General features: G+C 41.5%; 1 protein-coding gene across 13 annotated transcripts in view; it reads right to left on the minus strand.

Moving 5' to 3' along the window:
• ARHGEF28 (Rho guanine nucleotide exchange factor 28) overlaps positions 1-22,202 on the minus strand; it is a 308,933-nt gene that overhangs the window by 38,872 nt on the left and 247,859 nt on the right. For 11 of the 13 annotated variants that reach the window (XM_049707682.1, XM_033430011.1, XM_012533384.3 and 8 more), the window contains 6 exons: positions 20,895-20,971; positions 9,802-9,980; positions 8,680-8,771; positions 6,999-7,181; positions 3,494-3,625; positions 434-534 (listed from right to left, as the gene is read on the minus strand). In XM_049707682.1, coding sequence (XP_049563639.1) covers positions 434-534; positions 3,494-3,625; positions 6,999-7,181; positions 8,680-8,771; positions 9,802-9,980; positions 20,895-20,971 — 764 coding nt within the window. The remainder of the gene's footprint in view (positions 1-433; positions 535-3,493; positions 3,626-6,998; positions 7,182-8,679; positions 8,772-9,801; positions 9,981-20,894; positions 20,972-22,202) is intronic. The other 2 variants (XR_004483772.2, XM_033430016.2) reach the window with 1 other exon arrangement.

Below are 22,202 nucleotides of genomic sequence, written 5' to 3' on the forward strand. Positions count from 1 at the left end.
AAGTGAAGAAGCCAGAATATTCCAAAGTCAAAATTGTTGCTGCCACTTTAGCACCACCTGGCTGCATAAGGGCCTGGATGTCCAGGACCACCTCTCAGCCACGAGTTACTGTATGTAGTGGGTGAAAAGCTTGAGGTTTGCAGGGCGGAAAGTGAGACCAGAAGCAAAAGCGCAGACACACAAATAAACATTTGAGTTTTAAATCTTTTTAATTACTTTTCATTGGTTGCTTGGTTTACACCTACACGATATCAGAAAAGCAAGAACATTTTAAGAAGAAAAAAGTTGGAAAGTTCAAGTACGAATACTGAAATTGAGAACAACGCAGGAGAACGCTTGCGGACTATTCACTGCCGTGGACACACCAGGAGCTGAGGTTGTTTGATTACACAAAGTAACCGCTGCTGTTTACTAACAAATCAGTTCACAATACCTTCTCCCCGGCATCAGAGACCGCCAGGTCGGTTCCCACACCCTGGGTCCCAGGATCCACATCCCAACAGCCTCTTCCTCCTGTCCCTTCTGTGACTAGTGCTGGAAGCACACCATTGAGACAGAAACAAAAAGGACATCATCAAACATCAGCCAGTAGACCGGGTTCTTTGTACTCAGCTGACACATATTCCAAGATAAGAAACATCACCACATCACATGTATAGAATATTCTTATAAGAGGTGCTAAAAAAGTACAGAGCAGAGTGCAGAGTCCCTGCCCCCAGGGAGCTTACACACTAGTAGATGCCAAGCTGACTCACAGCACCCATTGTCACCCATCTTTTTACTTTTCTTTCTTTCTAGCGGAGAGATGTCTGTGGTACCAAAAGGGTAGGATTCTGCATCTCACTTTCACTTAATAGGAAAAGCCGCCTGCCGGGGGTTAAATTGAAAACAGGCACCATGGAAGAAAATCAAAGGCTGGCAGGCCAGGTCTAAGGAGACGGGTCTGGGAAAGGCTCCCTTAGGGCCGGTACAAGAGTAGCAGACCGTAAACAAGGTTAGAAGGGAGGCATCCAATGGCAGGAATGAAACATCTTTCTAAGCAGGTGAAGACGGCTAATACTTTATGAGCTCAGAGTCATACAAACTGAGAAGCTGTCCTTATCTCCAAATAACTTAATTTTTAAAATAATTTCCAAGTGTGTTTTTTCCCTCACAATTCTTACTTATGCTGTAAATTCACAAATACTGTAAATACTGTATAGTTAACATATGAAAACACAGAGATATTTCTAGTCCAGAGATACGTTTAAGTACCAAATACAGACTTCACGCCATCCATTAAATTTCCATTGGTGGGATTTTCTTTCTTTACCCACGTGAACTCAGTTAAAATTTATACCATGCTCACCTTGCACATATTAAAACTAGACTTTCCAAAGCCCTTTCACACACAGAGTCTCATTGGAACCATGTCCACTCAGGACCCTGGTGAAATAGATATTCGCTTTGTGCTATCTTGAAACTTCATTACTGATGAAGGAAATACTTTTTCTTTATTTAAATTAATTAGAAAACACTTTGGTCTTTGGGAAATGACAGTCCTCTTTTATTCCAAAGACGTTTTTGTTTAAGCAGAAATAGCTCCAAATTATATCAACTAAAAATTAAGTTCATTTTGCCCAAGCTAGTCAACGCTTTTTCACTACAGTGAACAAACGCTTTATAGAGATTCTTCTGTCACTCAAAAAACGGTTGGACTCTTGGGTACTATTCTTAACTCTTAGAGAGATGCCAAAAGCATTACCAGAGAATTAGCCATTCTCTCTTCCCCCCAGTAGATACGAGGACCGTCAAATGGGAAAAGGAGCTGATGGTGAACCAAATGAAGGCAGAAGAGTGGCATGGACCAGGTCTCTCTGCTCCTGTATTCTATTTCAGAATTTCAGAATTTCACAGGAAGTAGATTCTACCTGTCCACCTGATTAGGTATTTCAAGGACTAAAAATAGAGGGCCTTGCTTGGTCTGTAAGCTCAGACTGACAGGGGCCCGACTTAGAAGGACCCAGTCCTCCCAGTCAATCATAGAACCAAACCATCTAGTTACAGACTTCCGTTCAGGACAGTGCTTCTCACCCTCATCAACTCTAGGAAGAGAATCAAACTCTTGTAGCACCGTGTTCCAATCCAGCCCAGCACTAAACCCCAGCACAAGACTAAACCGGTGCAAGACCCCACCAACCTGCCCCTCCTCTACGTGAACCCTGACTTCAAGCCACTGTAAACAGCCTCCCATGGTTCTAGCAGACGTCAGGGGAGATGTGGATACGGACAGGGAGAGCCTTCGTTGCCTGGTCTGACAGGAGGTAGGTGCGGCCTGTGCTCTGAGCAGCTGCAGGAGCTGAGTGGAGCCTGTCCAGCTGTCCCTGGGCTGAGGCTGAGAGCGGCAGATCCCTACACCGTATTTTTAGCTAGAACTTCCTCAATGGCATCAGCAGGCTCTTCTTTAAAAAGCAAATCACCTGGGGCAGTACAACTCCCCTGACAAATCTGGGCTGTGTCCAAATGAAAAACATATGTGCACATTCTGAAAATAGAAACCCAGGATTACATAAAGTAGAACTTAAGAATAATTATTAGCTCTGGTTTAAAAAAAAGGTATAGAATTTTAAAACTGTACTGCTTCCATGTATCTCAATTAACCAAGGGATGCTGTTACAGAAATTCTAAGACCATTTAATCCTCCAATCTCTAGCTACTAAAGACATTTTATCTGTGCACAGAAGACCTGGTGGAAGTAAGGTTTTTAATCACCAGGACATAATGAAACTATATCCTTTATGGTCCTACCTCAGAAACCTCTAGGGAACTAAATATTTAGCTCACAACTATACATATAATTCGGTTCTGAGAAATTACCTAAATCAATTCACCACGTTCTAGTTTTCTGTATTTAAAATCTACTGAAACACTGTTTAATAAATGAATTCTGACCTCAACTAAAGTGTATGACAACAGTGATCGAGAATCTTCCGGCATTTCTGCCTTTAACCCGAACACTAAACCTCGTGTGTGTGTGTGTGTGTGTGTGTGTGTCTGTGCATGTGCATGTGCATGTGTGCATATATGCATTAGATTCTAGTTTTCTGAGTTATGTTTTCTGAGTTGATGATATGAGATTAAGGTAAAGGTTCATTCATTCTTTAATGAACTGCAGGGACCCTTTTCCAAAAGACCAAAAAGTGTCAAAGCTCTTTCAAGACTGTATTCAGCAAGTCACAGCAAATACAAGACACGGTAGGGTTTGAACAAAGGACACAGCTTCCCTGGGTAATGGCAGTATAACCTACAAACTATTCTTTAAGTCCTTGTCCTTGGAACACCAGTGTCACTTCTATAGGTAAAGGAGGCTAGCATATTTATTCTCAGGTTTTTTTCAAAAGAATACACTCGTACCCTTCAAATCAGGACAGAGTCACTGCCTTCATTTTATGTGCCCATTATATGCTCCAGGGACGGTGCCCAGGCTCACTGCAAAGGCTACATGCTCACTTACAAGCAGTAGGTGATCCAGGTGCGTCCCGAGGACTGAACACATCCTGCAGAGCAGGTTCTCCACAACCTTCCTTGGGTGACTGACATACATCGCTCGTCTGGGAGGCCTTCACCGCAACTTGCAGGCTCTCGGCTAAGGAGAAGGAGGAAAACAAAAGTAAATTAAAAAAAATATATGTGTGTGTGTGTGTGTGTGTGTGTGTGTGTATATATATATATATATATATATATATATATATATATATATATATATATATATGGCCCAGGAGTTAAAAATGGCTTTTACCTTTTTAAAGCATTGTTAAAATACACACACATGCACAAAGAAGATTGTGTTCCCCAAACTGTATATGGCCTGCAGAGCCTAAAATATTTACTATCTGGCCCTATACAGAAAAAGTTTACCAACCCACAATCTAGACCAATACTTTTAGCATTACTTTATGATAGAGAATTAATTCAATAAAAAAACAAACAGTATAAAAATAACTCAAATGCAACTTCCAGTAAATTAGTATGCTAAAAAAACTTCCTGAAATCAATTAATTTAAATATGATATTAGGCATTAGGATTTTATTTTTTATTATTCATTTATTTATTTAGCTGCGCCGGGTCTTAGTTCCAGCACGCAGGATCTTCCCTGCCGCGTGCAGGATCTTTAGTTGCAGCATGCGAACTCTTAGTTGTGGCATGTGGGATCTAGTTCCCTGACCAGGTATTGAACCCGGGCCCCCTGCACTGGGAGGGCAGTCTCAACCACCGGATCACCAGGGAAGTCCCCAGGCATTAGGAGTTTACAACTTGCTACTCAGAAATATTAGCTGTTCTTCAAAAGAGTATTTCCCCAAATGTGCCTGAAATAAAATACGGGTTCACAATCTTCACCCTAGACCTACTGGATCAGATTCTCCAGAGGAGAAAACAGGGGATTTGAATTTTAAACAAGCACCAATGGCTACTCTTAGGATCTGGTAAGACTGGGAAACGCCACACCAAGAAAGTCAAGTTCTTATTTACAATTAAAAATTTGCAACCAGCTCATAGGATAGTATAATTCTGAGGACGCTACAAATATTTCTAAATCCCTCTGTCCAGTGATTCAATCTAGCAACTACTCATTGAGCACCTACTCTGTTCTGGGGGCCACTGGGCATCTGTTAACTAACAAGGAGAGTTTGCAGACTAGAGAAGGAAAGAGACACACACAACTAACTCTACTACAGGGCAGTGCACGATCAGTGCCAAGTTCTACCATCCAGGTATCAGAGCATCACAAAATGCCCAGCAGCACAGGCTAAAATTGAGAGTGCGTGACTTATTTGATAAAGACATCGTCAGGGACAACGAGATGGTCCCTGGTTGTGTCAACTCATTTGGAAGTTCTTCTGGCTTTATTTCTGAAATCTACCTTGCCTCTGCCCACTTCTCTCTATTTGCATTGCCAAAAGTCCTGGTCTAGACTGAGGCCCCAGCCTCTCTCATCTCAGCCTCTGTAAGCACTTCCTAACAGTCTCCAGGCAAACTAGTCTCCTTACGATCTTGTTTTCCATTCAGCAACCCTCATTCTTTTCAAGATATAAATAAGATCATGCTACACCCTTGATTAAAAGCTTCCAACAACTAACTTTCCACTGATTTTGGAATAAAATGTCTCTCTCTCTCTCTTTTTTTAAACCACAATCTACAAAGATCTGGTCCCTGCCCACCCATAGCAGCCTCCTCTGCCTCCTGTCACCCTGCCTTCCTTCTTTCACTGAACATGCCAAGCCCATTCCAGATGCAGGGGCTACGTACTCACATTCTGTCTGCCCAGGAATGGTCCTCCCCCAGATCTCCAAACAGCTGGCTTCTCATCTGTCAATTTTCACCTCAAAATATAATCTCAGAGCAGTCTTTCCTGACCTCTCTACAGCAAAGCCTTCCCCTCATCCAATCCCATTATCTTATTTTCTTGTGACTTTCTGAAATAACCTTGTTTCTCTGTGTATTGTTTATCTTCCCCAACTAGAAGTTTTTATGAAAGCATTACTGTTTCCTTAGTTGGCACCAACAATAGTGCCTACAGTAGGTAGATGCTTAATGAATATTTGATGAATAAATGAGTAAGAGATTCCATCAGTGGACTCCATTTCAGACAACCTCTACACCCTCCTTAAGACCTCAGTCTCTTCAACCGTGAAATAGATACAACAGATTTGATCATTTCTAAATTGTCTTCCATAGGTAGTGTTCTGAGATTCTAAGGCAGCACTTGGCATACGTTTTCTGCAAACATTTCTGCGGACAGTAAATATTTTAGGCTTTGTGGGCCGTACAGTCTCTGGTGCAACTATTCATCTTTGCCACTGTAGCAAGAAAGCAGCCATAGACAATATGAAACAAGCGGGTGTGGCTGTGTTCCAATAGAACTACAGCTAAAAAACAGGCGGTGGGAGGTGGGATGCATTTAGTCCGTGGTCTGTAATTTACCAACCCACGTGCTGAATGACAGCATTCCCTTCCACTCTCGGGTGGTGGCTCTTTTATCTCCCAAACCCCCTCTGTCCCTATTGTCACTTCCAGACTATTGGCCCCATTTCCTCCCTAAACCTGTTTTTCCCTTGAAGTTCATGCCACCAGATTACACCACTCCTTGGTCCTCCTGGTTGCCATTCATCTACATACTCCTCAAACGACATGGCACCTCGTGCAAGTTCTCTCACCTCCCCCAATGCTACTCGTGTCAGGATTCTCTGTAATTTCAATTCTGTGAACACAGTCCTTCCAGTACCCTGGCCTATCATCTCCCTAACTTTTTCCCCTTCAGTGAGCTCGTCCTCCACCCTCCTTCAGCCACCAACTCCCACGGTTATGCCCTAGACTTTGCTATTCTCCACACAGCGCCCAGAGGAAGTTCCTTTTAAAACACAAATCAAGTCACTCCTCTACTCAAAACTCTGTACTGCTTTCCCATCTCACTCAGAATGAAGTTCTGAGTGCTTACCTTGATCCGGTCCATGGAATCTGAGTCCTAAGTAACTCTGACTCATCTCCTGCCACTCTCCACCCCTACGTCACTCTACCAGCACTGTCCTCCTTGCTGTTCCTCAAACAAGCCTGGCACTCACCTGCCTCAGGACCTTTGCACCTGCTGTTCCCGACATCTGGAACATTCTTTCCCCAGATATCTACTTGGCTTTCTCACTTACTTCTTGTCTGCTCACATATCACTATATCAAAGAGGCCTTCCCTAGTCATCCTATCAAAAACAGAAACTTCCCAGCCCTATCACTCTCTATTCCACTTACCCTTATTTTTCTTCATAGCACTTGAACCAAACTGACATCTTTTTTAAATATATGCTGCTGTTTCTGGAATAAGTAAGGACTCTCTGTTTCTGGAGAGTAAGGATTTTGTCTTCTTCTGCTGTGTCCCCAGCACCAAGACCGTAGCACACGGCACATCGTAGCTGCTCAATAAACATTTTATGAATTTGTTGAACCAAATCCTTTTGGAAGCAACTTACCTTCTTTCAGTGCTGCTGCCAGTAATGAGGCTGCCTGGGGAGGCTCTCCGGGGTCTGGTTTAATGAGGAGGTGGGGCTCTAGATGGACATCCTCAAATCCACTCAGCTCTCCAAGTTCAGCATAGATATGCAGTTTCTCTTCCAAATATGTGCAAATTTGTTGGTCTTGGTTACTGAGTATTTCTAAGAAATAGTATTTACCATCGAAAGTTATCACATGAATACAACTAATGAAAATCCAGGCTCTAAGATAAAGATGTTGCTAGTTAGCAAGCAGTACATTGAACAGGTCAAGTACAAGTTATTGATTGGGTGGGACAAACCTAGGTTGAAATCCTAGCTATTCTACTTGGTGACTGTAGTTTCCAGCAAATGATTAACATCTCTGAGCTTCCTTTGCCTTTTCTGTAAATTTGCTGTACTCAATAAATGTTTGTTTCATTTCCCATTCCCCTAATTCCCGAAAACCTTGCAAAGCTGATCTTTGTTTATTCAGGCTGTTTTCTATTAAGATTAAACATGAAGGTCAGGAATGAAAATTGGGGTGGCACTGTCCACGATGAGCGCTTCCCACAAGGGAAAACAACGCAAGGCCTGGAACTGCTCGGCCTTCAGCCAGTCCTGGTCAAAACCAAACATACCGGTTTATGTTTTCGTTTCTCAACATCCAATGTCTTTAACCACCTTCGCATGCATCATCTTCCTCTAATTTCAACATGTCACAGAATTCTTAGAGCTTAAAGGGACCTTAACCAGAAGCGAATTCAGGGGTTCTCAGTCTGCCTCAGAATCACTGAGGAAGAGTTTAAAATACTGATGTCTACAGCCCATTGCCCTCAGATTCTGGGTGAACTGATTGAGGGTGAGGCCCAGACATCAGAATTTTTAAAGACCTCCCCAAGTGATTCTAAGGCCCAGCCAGAGATGAGAATCACTGAGCTCATCTAATTTCCTTACTTCACAGATTTGGAAACTGAGGACCAGAGCTATTGTGTTCCTTGTCCAAAGTCATACAACCGTGACCTAACAGTGTGAGATCTAAAATCAAAACACTAGACAACAGGTCCAATGCCCATCTGCACCATACTGTCCACAATTGCTGTTATGTTACATGCAGAATTTTTTAAATATATTTTTAATCACTAAGGAGGGAGGGAGTCATTTTATTTGAGCACCTTTAGTGCCAGTGTATATATATATACATATATATATATGTATTTATGTATATATGTATGTAGATAGATAGATTGATATCTACTAACTATATATATATATATATATATATATATATATATATATATATATGCATGTATGTATGTGTTTTTGTTTTTTTGGTTTTTTGCGGTACGCGGGCCTCTCACTGCTGTGGCCTCTCCCGCTGTGGAGCACAGGCTCCGGACGTGCAGGCTCAGCGGCCATGGCTCACGGGCCCAGCCGCTCCGCGGCATGTGGGATCTTCCCAGACCGGGGCATGAACCCGTGTCCCCTGCATCGGCAGGCGGACTCTCAACCACTGCGCCACCAGGGAAGCCCCTGTATGTATTTTTTGAGAGTGGTCAGTGTGGGCCTCCCGTGCACAGAATTAATCATTTAGTCATACGTTCCCATTCATGACACCTGGGCTTTCCCAACCTCCAAGGAGAACTGCACGACCCGGGAACGAGAGGCGTCTGCATTATACCTTGACATTGCTGAATTTTGGCCACTCTGGCTTCAGCTTTCCGCCTCTCTTCGTCAGACTCACTTGTCCTTCCCCCTTCTTCTTCTGGGCAACTTTAAAAGACAATAGTCAAGAGAGACAACTGAAACCAAATCCAAGTATCTTTAGGCTCGTTAGAAAGACATGGGAACTTGGCAGTAGAATTATTCGGAGAAGAAAAATTCAGCAGAAAGAGAATTCATCGTGCCCCCTGGCCAAGAGATTTGGTTTTCTTGAGTATATAATGGACCTTGCATAATATAACATAGCTCTCAAAGTCAGCAGTTTAGGATGACTCAAATATTTCAACAAACACACACATACACAAACATACACTCATACATGCACACAATACCAATGCCACCGGTAGGTACAACTCAAATCATCATTGTTGCTTCCTACTGCATTTGGGCACTTCCATTCTTAATGAAGGTAGAGAGACTGGAGGGGATGGTGGTAGGGTGCCAGGTTGGGTGGGGCGCAGTGGAGGAGGAGGAATTTTACACAACATCATTCAAGATCTAACTAATCAAGTTACCATTAAGAATGATCACCCTCACATCCCCGTTTATAAAAACTGTCTTTGCACAAGTAATGAGGGGTAAGTTGATGTAGCACACTTAGATCCAGCCATCTAAAAAGGTTTATTGAATGATTCTTCAGAATTAGGGACAAAGAGAAACACAGACATGGTCCCTGCCCTCAAGGAGCTTCCAATCTAATAACCAAACATATATACATAGAAAAGATAATAGCTGCAAGGCTGAAGATGACAAGCACCAAATAAATGCTTTGAGAGCAGGTGTTAAGGAATTTCAGGTAAGGAAGAGACCAGTGGAACTGAAGACGTCTTCAGGAAGGAGGTGAGCCATGAGCGGCAGCAAGATGGGCAGGATTCACACAGGCAGAGGGAGACAGGGCGTTACAGGCAGGAAGGCATGGAGGAAAAAGGTGCAGATGAGGGGCTACTGCAGGCCGGGGCAGGGGGTGGGGAGCAGACCCTTCTGGCTGAGGCTAAGTTTTCATTCAGGGGAGACACAGTTGGAATATTTTCCCCAATGGAACAAGTCCATTGCCTCAATAATGGACAGAAGGAAATGTTACCTTTCTACTGCCTGTTGGATCCGCCTCATCCAGGTATTCCGTTCCTCCTTGGAGTTGGTATGAATTTCATACATCTCAGGACCAGCAGATGAAGCACTGATCAGAAACATTCCTCTCTCCTCATTCGCAACTTCCCTAGCAATGAGCTTCTGAAGGGAAATAACTGATGGCTTCTGATCCTGCAGAAAATAGGATGAGGTGCAGATGAAACAGTGTCTTATTTAAAGCAAGGGTCTCACAAAACATAGTAGCTAAGGAAAGCAACAGTATTAGGCAAATCTTATTTCACTTCAACCTTTTCTCTTCCACAGAAGAGCTGTGGAAGTTCATAAGATTTCCAATGAAAAGGTTATGCTGAAGAGAGGATGGAAAAAGAAGACACAGGAGAATGTTTGTCCTTAAGAACTGGTGGTTTAAAAGAATATCTTTTAAAAAGACAGAACAATCAGAGCAGTAAGAAAAAAATATCAAAACTGTTGTAGTCAGGGATGGAGAGATTTTTCTAGAAGGGCATGGTATAGGAAACAGTGTATCAAATATTACAGAGAGATTATGAGGGTTGGAAGACCTACAGAGTCCACTGGATTTGGCAGTTAACAGTAACACTGTTTGAACAAGCTGATGGGTACAGAACCCCAAGTACCAAAGAGTAAACTGTAAATATGAAAGGTAACACTGGGGAGGCAAGGGCTTCCCTGGTGGCGCAGTGGTTAGGAATCCACCTGCCAATGCAGGGGACACAGGTTTTGAGTCCTGGTCCGGGAAGATCCCACATGCTGCAGAGCAACTAAGCCCGTCCGCCACAACTCCTGAGCCTGCACTCCAGAGCCCGCGAGGCACAACTTCTGAAGCCCGGGCACCTAGAGACCATACTCTGCAACAAGAGAAGCCACCACAATGAGAAGCCCACGCACCGCAACGAAGAGTAGCCCCCGCTCACCCCAACTGCGGAAAGCCCGTGCACAGCAACAAAGACCCAACCCAGCCAAAAATAAATAAATTAAATAAATTAATTTAAAAAAAAGAAAGAAAGAAAGAATGGGGAGGCAAGACCTCAGATTCCCCAGAACCAATGTCTACTGCTATTGTAGTACTGAGCACAATAGCCTCACTGCAACCTGCAAATGCCTCTTGTTCCCACCAAACAGGTGAGCCCTTGGTGGGCAGGAATGGGTCTAATCCATCTTCATATGCCTAGCCCAATGTTTTGAATAAAGTAGGCAACTCAATAAATGTCAGTAGAACTATATTTGGCATAATTCCATCAGAGAGAAATAGGAACAAAGTCTAAAATTTGGCATCGAAGCCATGATTAAATCACCTTTTCTATCAACATTTACTATGATCCTTCAATGCCCCATTCTAAGCACTAGGGATTCAAAGATGAATAAGACACTGATAATACTAATTTGGGTAGGTAGTTATGGTTGAAAATGATGGCCAAAAGAATGCCGGCAGGATGAACAGTTTGGGGGCTAAATATGAAGAATCTTCTTTGGTTTGTGGCTTCTACCACTGTTTACAGAGTTGGTTGCAGCATGTGGTTTTGCTTCTTGGACTCTTGGACTGAGCGACGCCTTTATCCAGAACACACTGCTCCATCCCTCTCTGCTGACTCCTTGGTGCTGACACGTCGGCTTTCCCAGCATCACCCAGCTTTACCACATCTGAAGTTGCGTGCAAGGGTATGACCAGAGGACTTCTTCATTCTATCTTCATCCAATTCTTAAGAGTAGCAAATACAAAAAAGCAACCCATGCTGGGACAGACTACTGATCTACCCAGTCCTGCTCACTCCCTCTGCTCATGGAAGTAAAAGCCACTTTGTGGCAGAGCTCTTGGAACACTGCCCGTTCTAATTAGGGACAGCCCCTGAGCACTGTTAACATCCCTTATTCGAATATGGATCTACTATCTAAGACCTTATCTGCTTTCCTTCTTGCAAAGCACAGTTTTAACTTCCTCAGCTTACAAGGTCAGTAGCCTCTATACATAAAGAGGCAGAGTAGCTTTGAATACACACACACACATACACACACACACACACACACATATGTATATATAACTATTTGAACTAGTTGTTTAGTGTTGCAGGAGAGGAGGTGGTGGCGTCAAATATTTTAAAAATGAAAAATAGGTCAGTGGGTAGAACGTAGCATTAATTAAACCACCACAGACCAGGAGGCATCAGGGACATGACCATGATTATTCAAACTAATCACACATGGACACTAGAGATGATCAAGAAGTCAAATTAAATCTCTAGGAATGGAGGTAACCTGTCTACTTTGGAGACAGATGTTAAAAACTAGTGATGCAGGGCTTCCCTGGTGGCACAGTGGTTGAGAGTCCGCCTGCCGATGCAGGGGACACGGGTTCGTGCCCTGGTCTGGGAAGATCCCACATGCCACGGAGCGGCTGGGCCCGTGAGCCACAGCCGCGAAGCCTGCACGTCCGTAGTCTGTGCTCCGCAACGGGAGACGCCACAACAGTGAGAGGCCCACATACCGCAAAAAAAAACCCCCAAAAACCCACAAAACTGGTGATGCAAAGGCCTAACTCAGCCTGCAGAGAGCTTTTCTTTGTACCACAGCACTTTGACAAAAGATTTTTAAAAATAATTGCCAGCCTTTAAAAACTGAGCATTTCACTGTTTTAAAAACTCTAGATTTCTGAGTTTTGGGAGAAAGCAGAAGATTGGCAATCCTGGGCCCATAGCTTCATTTTAAACAACAGGCGACAGCTGAGCCATCCCTGCCCTCTTTGAGACGGGGCATGAATTCACCAGTTCACTGTGGTCCCTACCACTCTCTATCAGCTCCTTGATAGCAAGAGTCTGGTCCAGTTTACTCATTTACATTTCCTGCCCAATCCCTGTAGACACTGGAGTTGACAACCTCTGCCCAAGGGAAAGAGGAAAAGGAACTGCTATATTCAGCCTCATTGTTACACCATATCCACTGGTGATTCCATAAAGTGGCTGATTCTATTAGTGAATCACTCCATTCAGGATTCCACTGTGATAACAAGGTCTTAAGGTCACTTCATATTGAACTTGCACTTGCACATCTACACATTCACTTTGTTTTTTTTTATTGTTCATTCATTTTGAAACTACCTTCTTTGATATTCAAGAGGTCCTCCTAGATTCAGTATTCCAGGATTTAGTGAACACATGTACCTTTTCCTACTCATTTCTAGAGCTGGTCCTACTCCCATTTCCAGAGTCCTCTTTAAAAAACAACAAAATTCTCTTGTAAGGGACCTATTCCAACCTCTGGCTACTTTCAGCTGCTTATCTTCTTGGCCATTTTCAAATTCATCATGTCTTCTGCAACACGTAGCAAGTTAAGAATTTACTAAAGAAAAGTTTCAAACAGCACAAGGAGCAGAGCATCTCACCTGTGGTCATCAGCATGACGATACCTTCCTAAAATACTATGGCGAGTACTAGGAAATCCAGATATTTGTATACTCCTAGCTAATGCATCAACTCTCTCATGCTGTTAACTACAAAGTAAGATACCTGGGTTTGTGTCCACTAAATGTACATGATGCAACTAAAAAGCATAGGATTGAACAGTAGTGTGCATTGACTCTCAGAATGACGCTTTCTCTTTTGCTCCCTGACATCGACAAGGCCTTGACTGGCCTTTATGAAGACAGCTATGTGGCAGACTAACATTGTCAGGAAACAGTATCAGAACCATCTTACTACTGTCCATAGCCAAACACATTATACCAAGAGGACCTAAGTTGTGGCTGCCTCCATCCTGACATTTGGTGGATTGCATTCCTAGTGTCCCACTTAATGGCAAATGTGCTCTAAGGGTGGCACCAATAACTCTTCAAGAGATCAGATAAGAGGGGAGGGCAGACAGCAGAAGCAAGAAGAACTACAATCCTGCAGCCTGTGGAACAAAAACCACATTCACAGAAAGGTAGAGAAGATGAAAAGGCAGAAGGCTATGTACCAGATGAAGGAACAAGATAACCCCAGAAAAACAACTAAATGAAGTGGAGATAGGCAACCTTCCAGAAAAAGAATTCAGAATGATAGTGAAGATGATACAGTACCTCAGAAAAAGAATGGAGGCAAAGATCGAGAAGATGTAAGAAATGTTTAACAAAGACCTAGAAGAATTAAAGAACAAACACCTAGAAGAATTAAAGAACAAACAAACAGAGATGAACAATACAATAACTCAAATGAAAAATAAACTAGAAGGAATCAGTAGGAGAATAACTGAGGCAGAAGAATGGATAAGTGACCTGGAAGACAGAATGGTAGAATTCACTGTTGCAGAACAGAATAAAGAAAAAAGGAATAAAAAGAAATGAAGAGGTCCCTAATAAGGGACCTCTGGGACAACATTAAATGCAACAACATTTGCATTATAGGGGTCCCAGAAGGAGAAGAGAAAGAGAAAGGACCTGAGAAAATATTTGAAGAGATTATAGTCGAAAACTTCCCTAACATGTGAAAGGAAATAGCCACCCAAGTCCAGAAAGTGCAGAGAGTCCCAGGCAGGATAAACCCAAGGAGAAACATGCCGAGACATATAGTAATCAAATTGACAAAAATTAAAGACAAAGAAAAATTATTGAAAGCAACAAGGGAAAAATGACAAAAAACATACAAGGGAACTCCCATAAGGTTAACAGCTGATTTCTCAGCAGAAACTCTACAAGCCAGAAGGGAGTGGCATGATATATTTAAAGTGATGAAAGGGAAGAAGCTACAACCAAGATTACACTACCAGGCAAGGATCTCATTCAGGTTCGACAGAGAAATCAAAAGCTTTACATACAGGCAAAAGCTAAGAGAATTCAGCACCACCAAACCAGCTCTACAACAAATGCGAAAAGAACTTCTCTAAGTGGGAAAAACAAGAGAAGAAAAGGACCTACAAAAACAAACCCATAACAATTAAGAAAATGGTAACAGGAACATACATATTGATAATTACCTTAAACGTGAATGGATTAAATGCTCAAACCAAAAGACACAGGCTCGCTGAATGGGTACAAAAATAAGACCCATATATATGCTGTCTACACTTCAGTGGGTCTGAAGACCCACTTCAGACCTAGGGACACATACAGACTGAAAGTGAGGGAATGGAAAAAGATATTCCATGCAAATGGAAATTAAAAGAAAGCTGGGTCAGCAAATACTCAATAGCAGATAAAATAGACTTTAAAATAAAGAATGTTACAAGAGACAAGGAAGGACACTACGTAATGATCAAGGGATCAATCCAAGAAGAAGACATAACAATTATAAACATATATGCACCCAACATAGGAGCACCTCAATACATAAGTAAACTGCTAACAGCTATAAAAGAGGAAATTGACAGTAACACAGTAATAGTAGGGGACTTTAACACCTCACTTACACCAATGGACAGATCATCCAAACAGAAAATTAATAAGGAAACACAAGCTCTAAGTGACACAACAGACCAGATAGATTTAAATGATATTTATAGGACATTCCATGCAAAAACAGCAAACTACATTTTCTTCTCAAGTGCACACGGAACATTCTACAGGATAGATCACATCTTGGGTCACAAATCAAGCCTCAGTAAATTTAAGAAAATTGAAATCATATCAAGCATCTTTTCTCATCACAATGTTATGAGGTTAGAAATCAATTACAGGGAAAAAAAACATAAAAACCACAAACATATGGAGGCTAAACAATACGTTACTAAATAACCAAGGGATCACTGAAGAAATCAAAGAGGAAATCAAAAAATACCTAGAGACAAATGACAATGAAAACATGATGATCCAAAATCTATGGGATGCAGCAAAAGCAGTTCAAAGAGGGAAGTTTATAGCAATACAAGCCTACCTCAAGAAACAAGAAACATCTCAAATAACAATCTAACCTTACACCTAAAGGAACTAGAGAAAGAAGAACAAACAAAACCCAAAGTTAGCAGAAGGAAAGAAATCATAAAGATCAGAGCAGAAATAAATGAAATAGAAACAAAGAAAACAATAGCAAAGATCAATAAAACTAAAAGCTGGTTCTTTGACAAGATAAACAAAATTGATAAACCATTAGCCAGACTCATCAAGAAAATGAGGAGAGGACTCAAATCAATAAAATTAGAAATGAAAAAGGAGAAGTTGCAGCAGACACCACAGAAATACAAAGCATCCTAAGAGACTACTACAAGTAACTCTATGCCAATAAAATGGACAACCTGGAAGAAATGGACAAATTCTTAGAAAGGTATAACCTTCCAAGACTGAACAGGAAGAAACAGAAAATATGAACAGACCAATCACAAGTTATGAAATTGAAACTGTGATTAAAAATCTTCCAACAGGGGCTTCCCTGGTGGCGCAGTGGTTGAGAGTCCGCCTGCCGATGCAGGGGACACGGGTTCGTGCCCTGGTCCGGGAAAATCCCACATGCCGCGGAGCGGCTGGGCCCGTGAGCCATGGCCGCTGAGCCTGAGCGTCCGGCGCGTGTGCTCCGCAACGGGAGAGGCCACAACAGTGAGAGGCCCGCGTACCGAAGGAAAAAAAAAAAAAAAATCTTCCAACAAACAAAAGTCCAGGACCAGATGGCTTCACAAGTGAATTCTATCAAACATTTAGAGAAGAGCTAACATCCATCCTTCTCAAAGTCTTCCAAAAAATTGCAGAGGAAGGAACACTCCCAAACTCATTCTATGAGGCCTCCATCACCCCGATACCAAAACCAGACAAAGATACTACAAAAATGAAAATTACAAACCAATATCATGCATGAATATAGATACAAAAATCCTCAACAAAATACTAGCAAACAGAATCCAGCAACACATTAAAAGGATCATACACCATGATCAAGTGGGATTTATCCCAGGGATGCAAGGATTCTTCAATATACACAAATCAATCAATGTGATACACCATATTAACAAACTGAAGAATAAAAACCATATGATCATCTCAATAGATGCAGAAAAAGCTTTTGACAAAATTCAACACCAATTTATGATAAAAACTCTCCAGAAAGTGGGCATAGGGGAACCTACCTCAACATAATAAAGGCCATAATAAAGGCCACAGCAAACATCATTCTCAATGGTGAAAAACTGAAAGCATTTCCTCTAAGATCAGGAACAAGACAAGGATGTCCAACCTCGTCACTATTATTCAACACAGTTTTGGAAGTCCTAGCCACAGCAATCAGAGAAGAAAAAGAAATAAAAGGAATACAAATTGGAGAAGAAGAAGTAAAACTGTCACTGTTTGCAGACGACATGATACTATACACAGAGAATCCTAGAGATGCCACCAGAAAACTACTAGAGCTAATCAATGAATTTGGTAAAGTTGTAGCATACAAAATTAATGCACAGAAATCTCTTGCATTCCTATACACTAATGAGGAAAAATCTGAAAGAGAAATTAAGGAAACACTCCCAATTACCACTGCAACAAAAAGAATAAAATACGTAGGAATAAACCTACCTAGGGAGACAAAAGATCTGTATGCAGAAAACTACAAGACACTGATGAAAGAAATTAAAGGTGATACAAACAGATGGAGAGATACACCATGTTCTTGGATTGGAAGAATCAATATTTTAAAAATGCCTATACTACCCAAAGCAATCTACAGATTCAATAAATCCCTATCAAATAACCAATGGCATTTTTTACAGAACTAGAACAAAAAATCTTAAAATTTGGATGGAGACACAAAAGACCCCAAATAGCCAAAGCAGTCTTGAGGGAAAAAAATGGAGCGAATCAGACTCCCTGACTTCAGACTATACTACAAAGCTACAGTAATGAAGACAATATGGTACTGGCACAAAAACAGAAATATACATCAACGGAACAGGATAGAAAGCCCAGAGATAAACCCACGCACCTATGGTCAACTATTCTATGACAAAGGAGGAAGGATATACAATGGAGAAAAGACAGTCTCTTCAATAAGTGGTGCTAGGAAAACTGGACAGCTACATGTAAAAGAATGAAATTAAAACATTCCCTAAAACCATACACAAAAATAAACTCAAAATGGATTACAGACCTAAATGTAAGACCAGATACTATAAAACTCTTAGAGGAAAACATAGGAAGAACACTCTGACATAAATCACAGCAAGATCTTTTTTGATCCATCCCCTAGAGTAATGGAAATAAAAACATAAATAAACAAATGGGACCTAATGAAACTTAAATGCTTTTGCAAAGCAAAGGAACTACAAACAAACAAAAAGACAACCCTCAGAATGGGAGAAAATATTTGCAAATGAATCAATGGACAAAGGATTAATCTCTAAAATATATGAACAGTTCATGCAGTTCAATATTTAAAAAACAAACAACCCAATACAAAGATGGGCAGAAGACCTAAATAGACATTTCTCCAAAGAAGACATACAGATGGCCAAGAAGCACATGAAAACCTGCTCAACATCACTAATTATTAGAGAAATGCAAATCAAAACAACAATGAGGTATCACCTCACACCGGTTAGACTGGGCATCATCAGAAAATCTACAAACAACCAATGCTGGAGAGGGTGTGGAGAAAAGGGAACCCTCTTGCACTGTTGGTGGGAATGTAAATTGATACAGCCACTACGGAGAACAGTACAGAGGTTCCTTAAAAAACTAACAGTAGAACTACCATATGACCCAGCAATCCCACTACTGGGCATATACCCTGAGAAAACCATAATTCAAAAAGACACATGCACCCCAATGTTCATTACAGCACTATTTACAATAGCCAAGTTATGGAAGCAACCTAAATGCCCGTCGACAGATGAATGGATAAAGAAGATGTGGTACATATACAAAATTATTTATAATTTATGGCTGAATATTACTCAGCCATAAAAAGGAATGAAATTGGGTCATTTGTAGAGATGTGGATGGATCTAGAGACTGTCATACAGAGTGAAGTCAGAAAGAGTAAAACAAATATCGTATATTAACGCATATGTGTGGAACCTAGAAAAATGGTACAGATGAACCTGTTTGCAGGGCAGAAATAGAGACACAGATGTAGAGAACAAATGTATAGACACAAAGCGGGGGAAGTGACGGTGGGGGGGGCGGGTGTGATGAATTGGGAGATTGGGATTGACATGTATACACTAATATGTATAAAATGGATAACGAATAAGAACCTGCTGTATACAAAAATAAATAAAATAAAATTCAAAAATTCAAAAAAAATGGTATATAAGCCCCCCCCCCAAAAAAAAAGAGATCAGGTAAGAGGAACAGATTCATATTTCAGGTCCTATTTTAAGTTGAGCATCACAACTTGATCTGAATCCATTTGCACATTGTCCTAGAAAACAAGATAGCTGTCTTTTTTTTTTAATTAATTAATTAATTTATTTATTTTTGGCTGTGTTGTGCGAGGGCTTTCTCTAGTTGTGGCGAGCGGGGGCCACTCTTCATCACCGTGCGCAGGCCTCTCACTGTCGTGGCCTCTCTTGTTGCAGAGCACAGGCTCCAGATGCGCAGGCTCAGTAGTTGTGGCTCACGGGCCTAGTTGCTCCGTGGCATGTGGGATCTTCCCAGACCAGGGCTCGAACCCGTGTCCCCTGCATCGGCAGGCAGACTGTCAACCACTGCGCCACCAGGGAAGCCCGATAGCTGTCTTTTTGCTGTGTCGAATTTTTGATCCATCAGCAGGTCACCTGGCCTATACCACCCAAGAAGCAGGATTTGCTTCTCTTTCCGGTCTTAGTTTTTGAAGAAACCTTTGTTTATAAAAACGAGGTGTGAATTTGTTTCCTCTTTCAGCATGGCCCTCACTGTCCCACAGGGCAAACAAAATGTTCCCACCTTCCTGCTTATTTTCTCTGTGTTCCTTCAGAGCATCCAAGATAATAGCAGAGACAGGTTGTTGGACAAATCAGTAGGTTGTCATGAAATATGCAATATATACAGTTCAAGTGGATCAGGGCCATGGAACTAGTTTAAGGCCTCTTGTTATCCTCTGGTGCAGCTCTGTGAAATAATCTCTGACCTTTATACAACTTGGCATCATTGTGTTGATGAGAGGCAAAGTGCTGAACAGGGTGAGGAAGCCTACTGGGCCAACCTGACAAGATGGAGAGGCAGCTGAGACACTGCTCCAGCCTCTTCCTCCCCAGAATCTATCACTGAGCAGGCATGTTTCTTTGTTTTCTCTGAACGGCATAACATAAACTTCCTTAAGCTCTGAATTTGCCAAAACCAGTTGGAACTGAGGATATCTGCTAATGATACCCAAATATCCTATCAGTCAATGGATGATAAACACTAACATTGTAGAGAAGCACCATTATACCGCCCACATCGGTACTGCATCTTAGATTCTTTCCTATAACAGGGCCTGATGCTCCATGATGCTGACAAGGGGTTGACTCATGACATCTTCCATCTTTGAGCGAGTCACTGTGGACAAGATGCTATATAAGAAATGCTATGAAGTACTGGTTTTACTGCTAGTCTGAGTCTCACTCTGTGCTGGCAATGAGATAACAGTAACACACTACAAAGGTAAGTGTTACATGAACAACCTTAGTATTAGTAGTCATTATGGAAGAATTAAGAAAGAATTGTCTTTACACTTTAGATACCAGGATGGTGTTCTCGTGTCTGGCAGAAGGAGCATCATAACAGTTATGAATGGAGTTGGCAACTGGTACAGCAGGCACTGTCCAGCATTAACATTTGAGGTGCTGGGAAGTCAGGACTGCAGGGGGAGGGGGTTTCTGGAGGAAAGACCAAGATAGCCAGACAGCAGAGGGTCCCCTTGTGGGGTTTAGGGCAGTGCCTATCCACCAACCAGTATCAAAGTACTTCAATATTTTCACAACTGGTTAAATCGCTGCATCAGCGGACTACCAGTCCTAGTTGTGATAAATCAATGCATATCATCATGGTTGGTAAACCTAATTGGATCCTTGCTACTGAACACTGTAATCGCTAATAATGAGACTATACCACAGGCATGATCTTGCCAATGACCATTTAATTTCACGAGGAATTTCAGGCAGTTTTCAAGGAGATGTGGGATTAAACCAATGAAAACACTCATCACATGGCCATATACTTACAACAGCTGCAAAGATGTACTTCTGGTCTTTCTCTTGTAAAAAGAGCAGCACATCAGTTAGAAGCAGAGCTAGGATATCTTCAAAGGAAAAATATTACTAGTATTAATGAAGCAAACCACAATTCAAATGCCTTTATTAAAATTCTAATTTCATGTTTAAATAATTTAAATAAACATACTAAAAATAAATACTTTTAGTCTAACTATAAAACCTTTATTAAAATGCCTGTATTATGATAGCTAAAGATATATTTTATAGATAACTCAGTAAGTAAGCTGTGTTTACGTGCACGCTGCATGTGTCACGGTTGGTACAGCTAAATCTCCAGCAAAATTTAATGTTGTAGCCTTCCAAATGGAAGAAAAATATTCAATAAAAAACAAGGTTCTAATAGAATGGAGCAAGCCCTTACCTTTACGGCAAAAAAGTGCTTCATTAAAAATGTTTATGGGCAGCTTCTGCCTTGAATTACTATATATACTAATCTGCTATTTTGTTCCATCTGGATCTGAGGGAAGTGTGAGGTCCTACACCTCCTTTACATACTGTTCACAAGAACCCACCTTCACTACACCACTAACATTCTAACACAAAGTTACCCAGCTGTTCATTCCACAAAACAGATAAAGAGCAAATGACTTGGAGCGATAGGATCTACAGACCGCGGTTAATATTTTAGTTGTGGTTAATATTCTAAGTATGGTTCATGTTTAGTTGCAACACTGCAAGTTGCTGATCAATAGGTCCTTTGGTCATTTGTTGCAAGCACTACCAAAACCTGATAATCCTTCAGTGGGTAGCAACCTTGGAGTACCTGGAATTTAACCACCTCTTCCCCTCATTGCTTACCTAAGGAAGATACTAAGACATATCAGAAACAAGAAGGTTGGGCCAGTGGTGCTTAACCCTGACTGCAGACTCACCTGGGTGCTTTGAGCATCCCTATGCCTGGGCTTCACCCCCAGACCAATAAAATCAGAACCTCTGGGAGGAGACTTGAGCATCAGTAAAATTTTTAAACTCCAGAGGCCATTCTAGGGTTTTAAATCCAGTGGCCAGTGTTGACAAAGCCTCGGACAAGGTGCTAGCCACAGAATCATTTCTTAAGGATCAGAATAAACTATTTTAGACTCTAACCAGATGAACAGGCAGGTTAATGCCTGATAGCAAACAGCACACCAATGTCCACGTGTATATTTATGCATTACTATGTATATTTATGCATTATATCATTCAGTCCCAAAGATGATGCTTAGAGCTCATTTTTCCCCTCAATGGTCTGAGCTCCTGGCTGGCTTGGCACACAAC

The sequence above is a fragment of the Orcinus orca genome, chromosome 3, assembly GCF_937001465.1.
Source record: "Orcinus orca chromosome 3, mOrcOrc1.1, whole genome shotgun sequence".
Lineage (NCBI taxonomy): Eukaryota > Metazoa > Chordata > Mammalia > Artiodactyla > Delphinidae > Orcinus > Orcinus orca.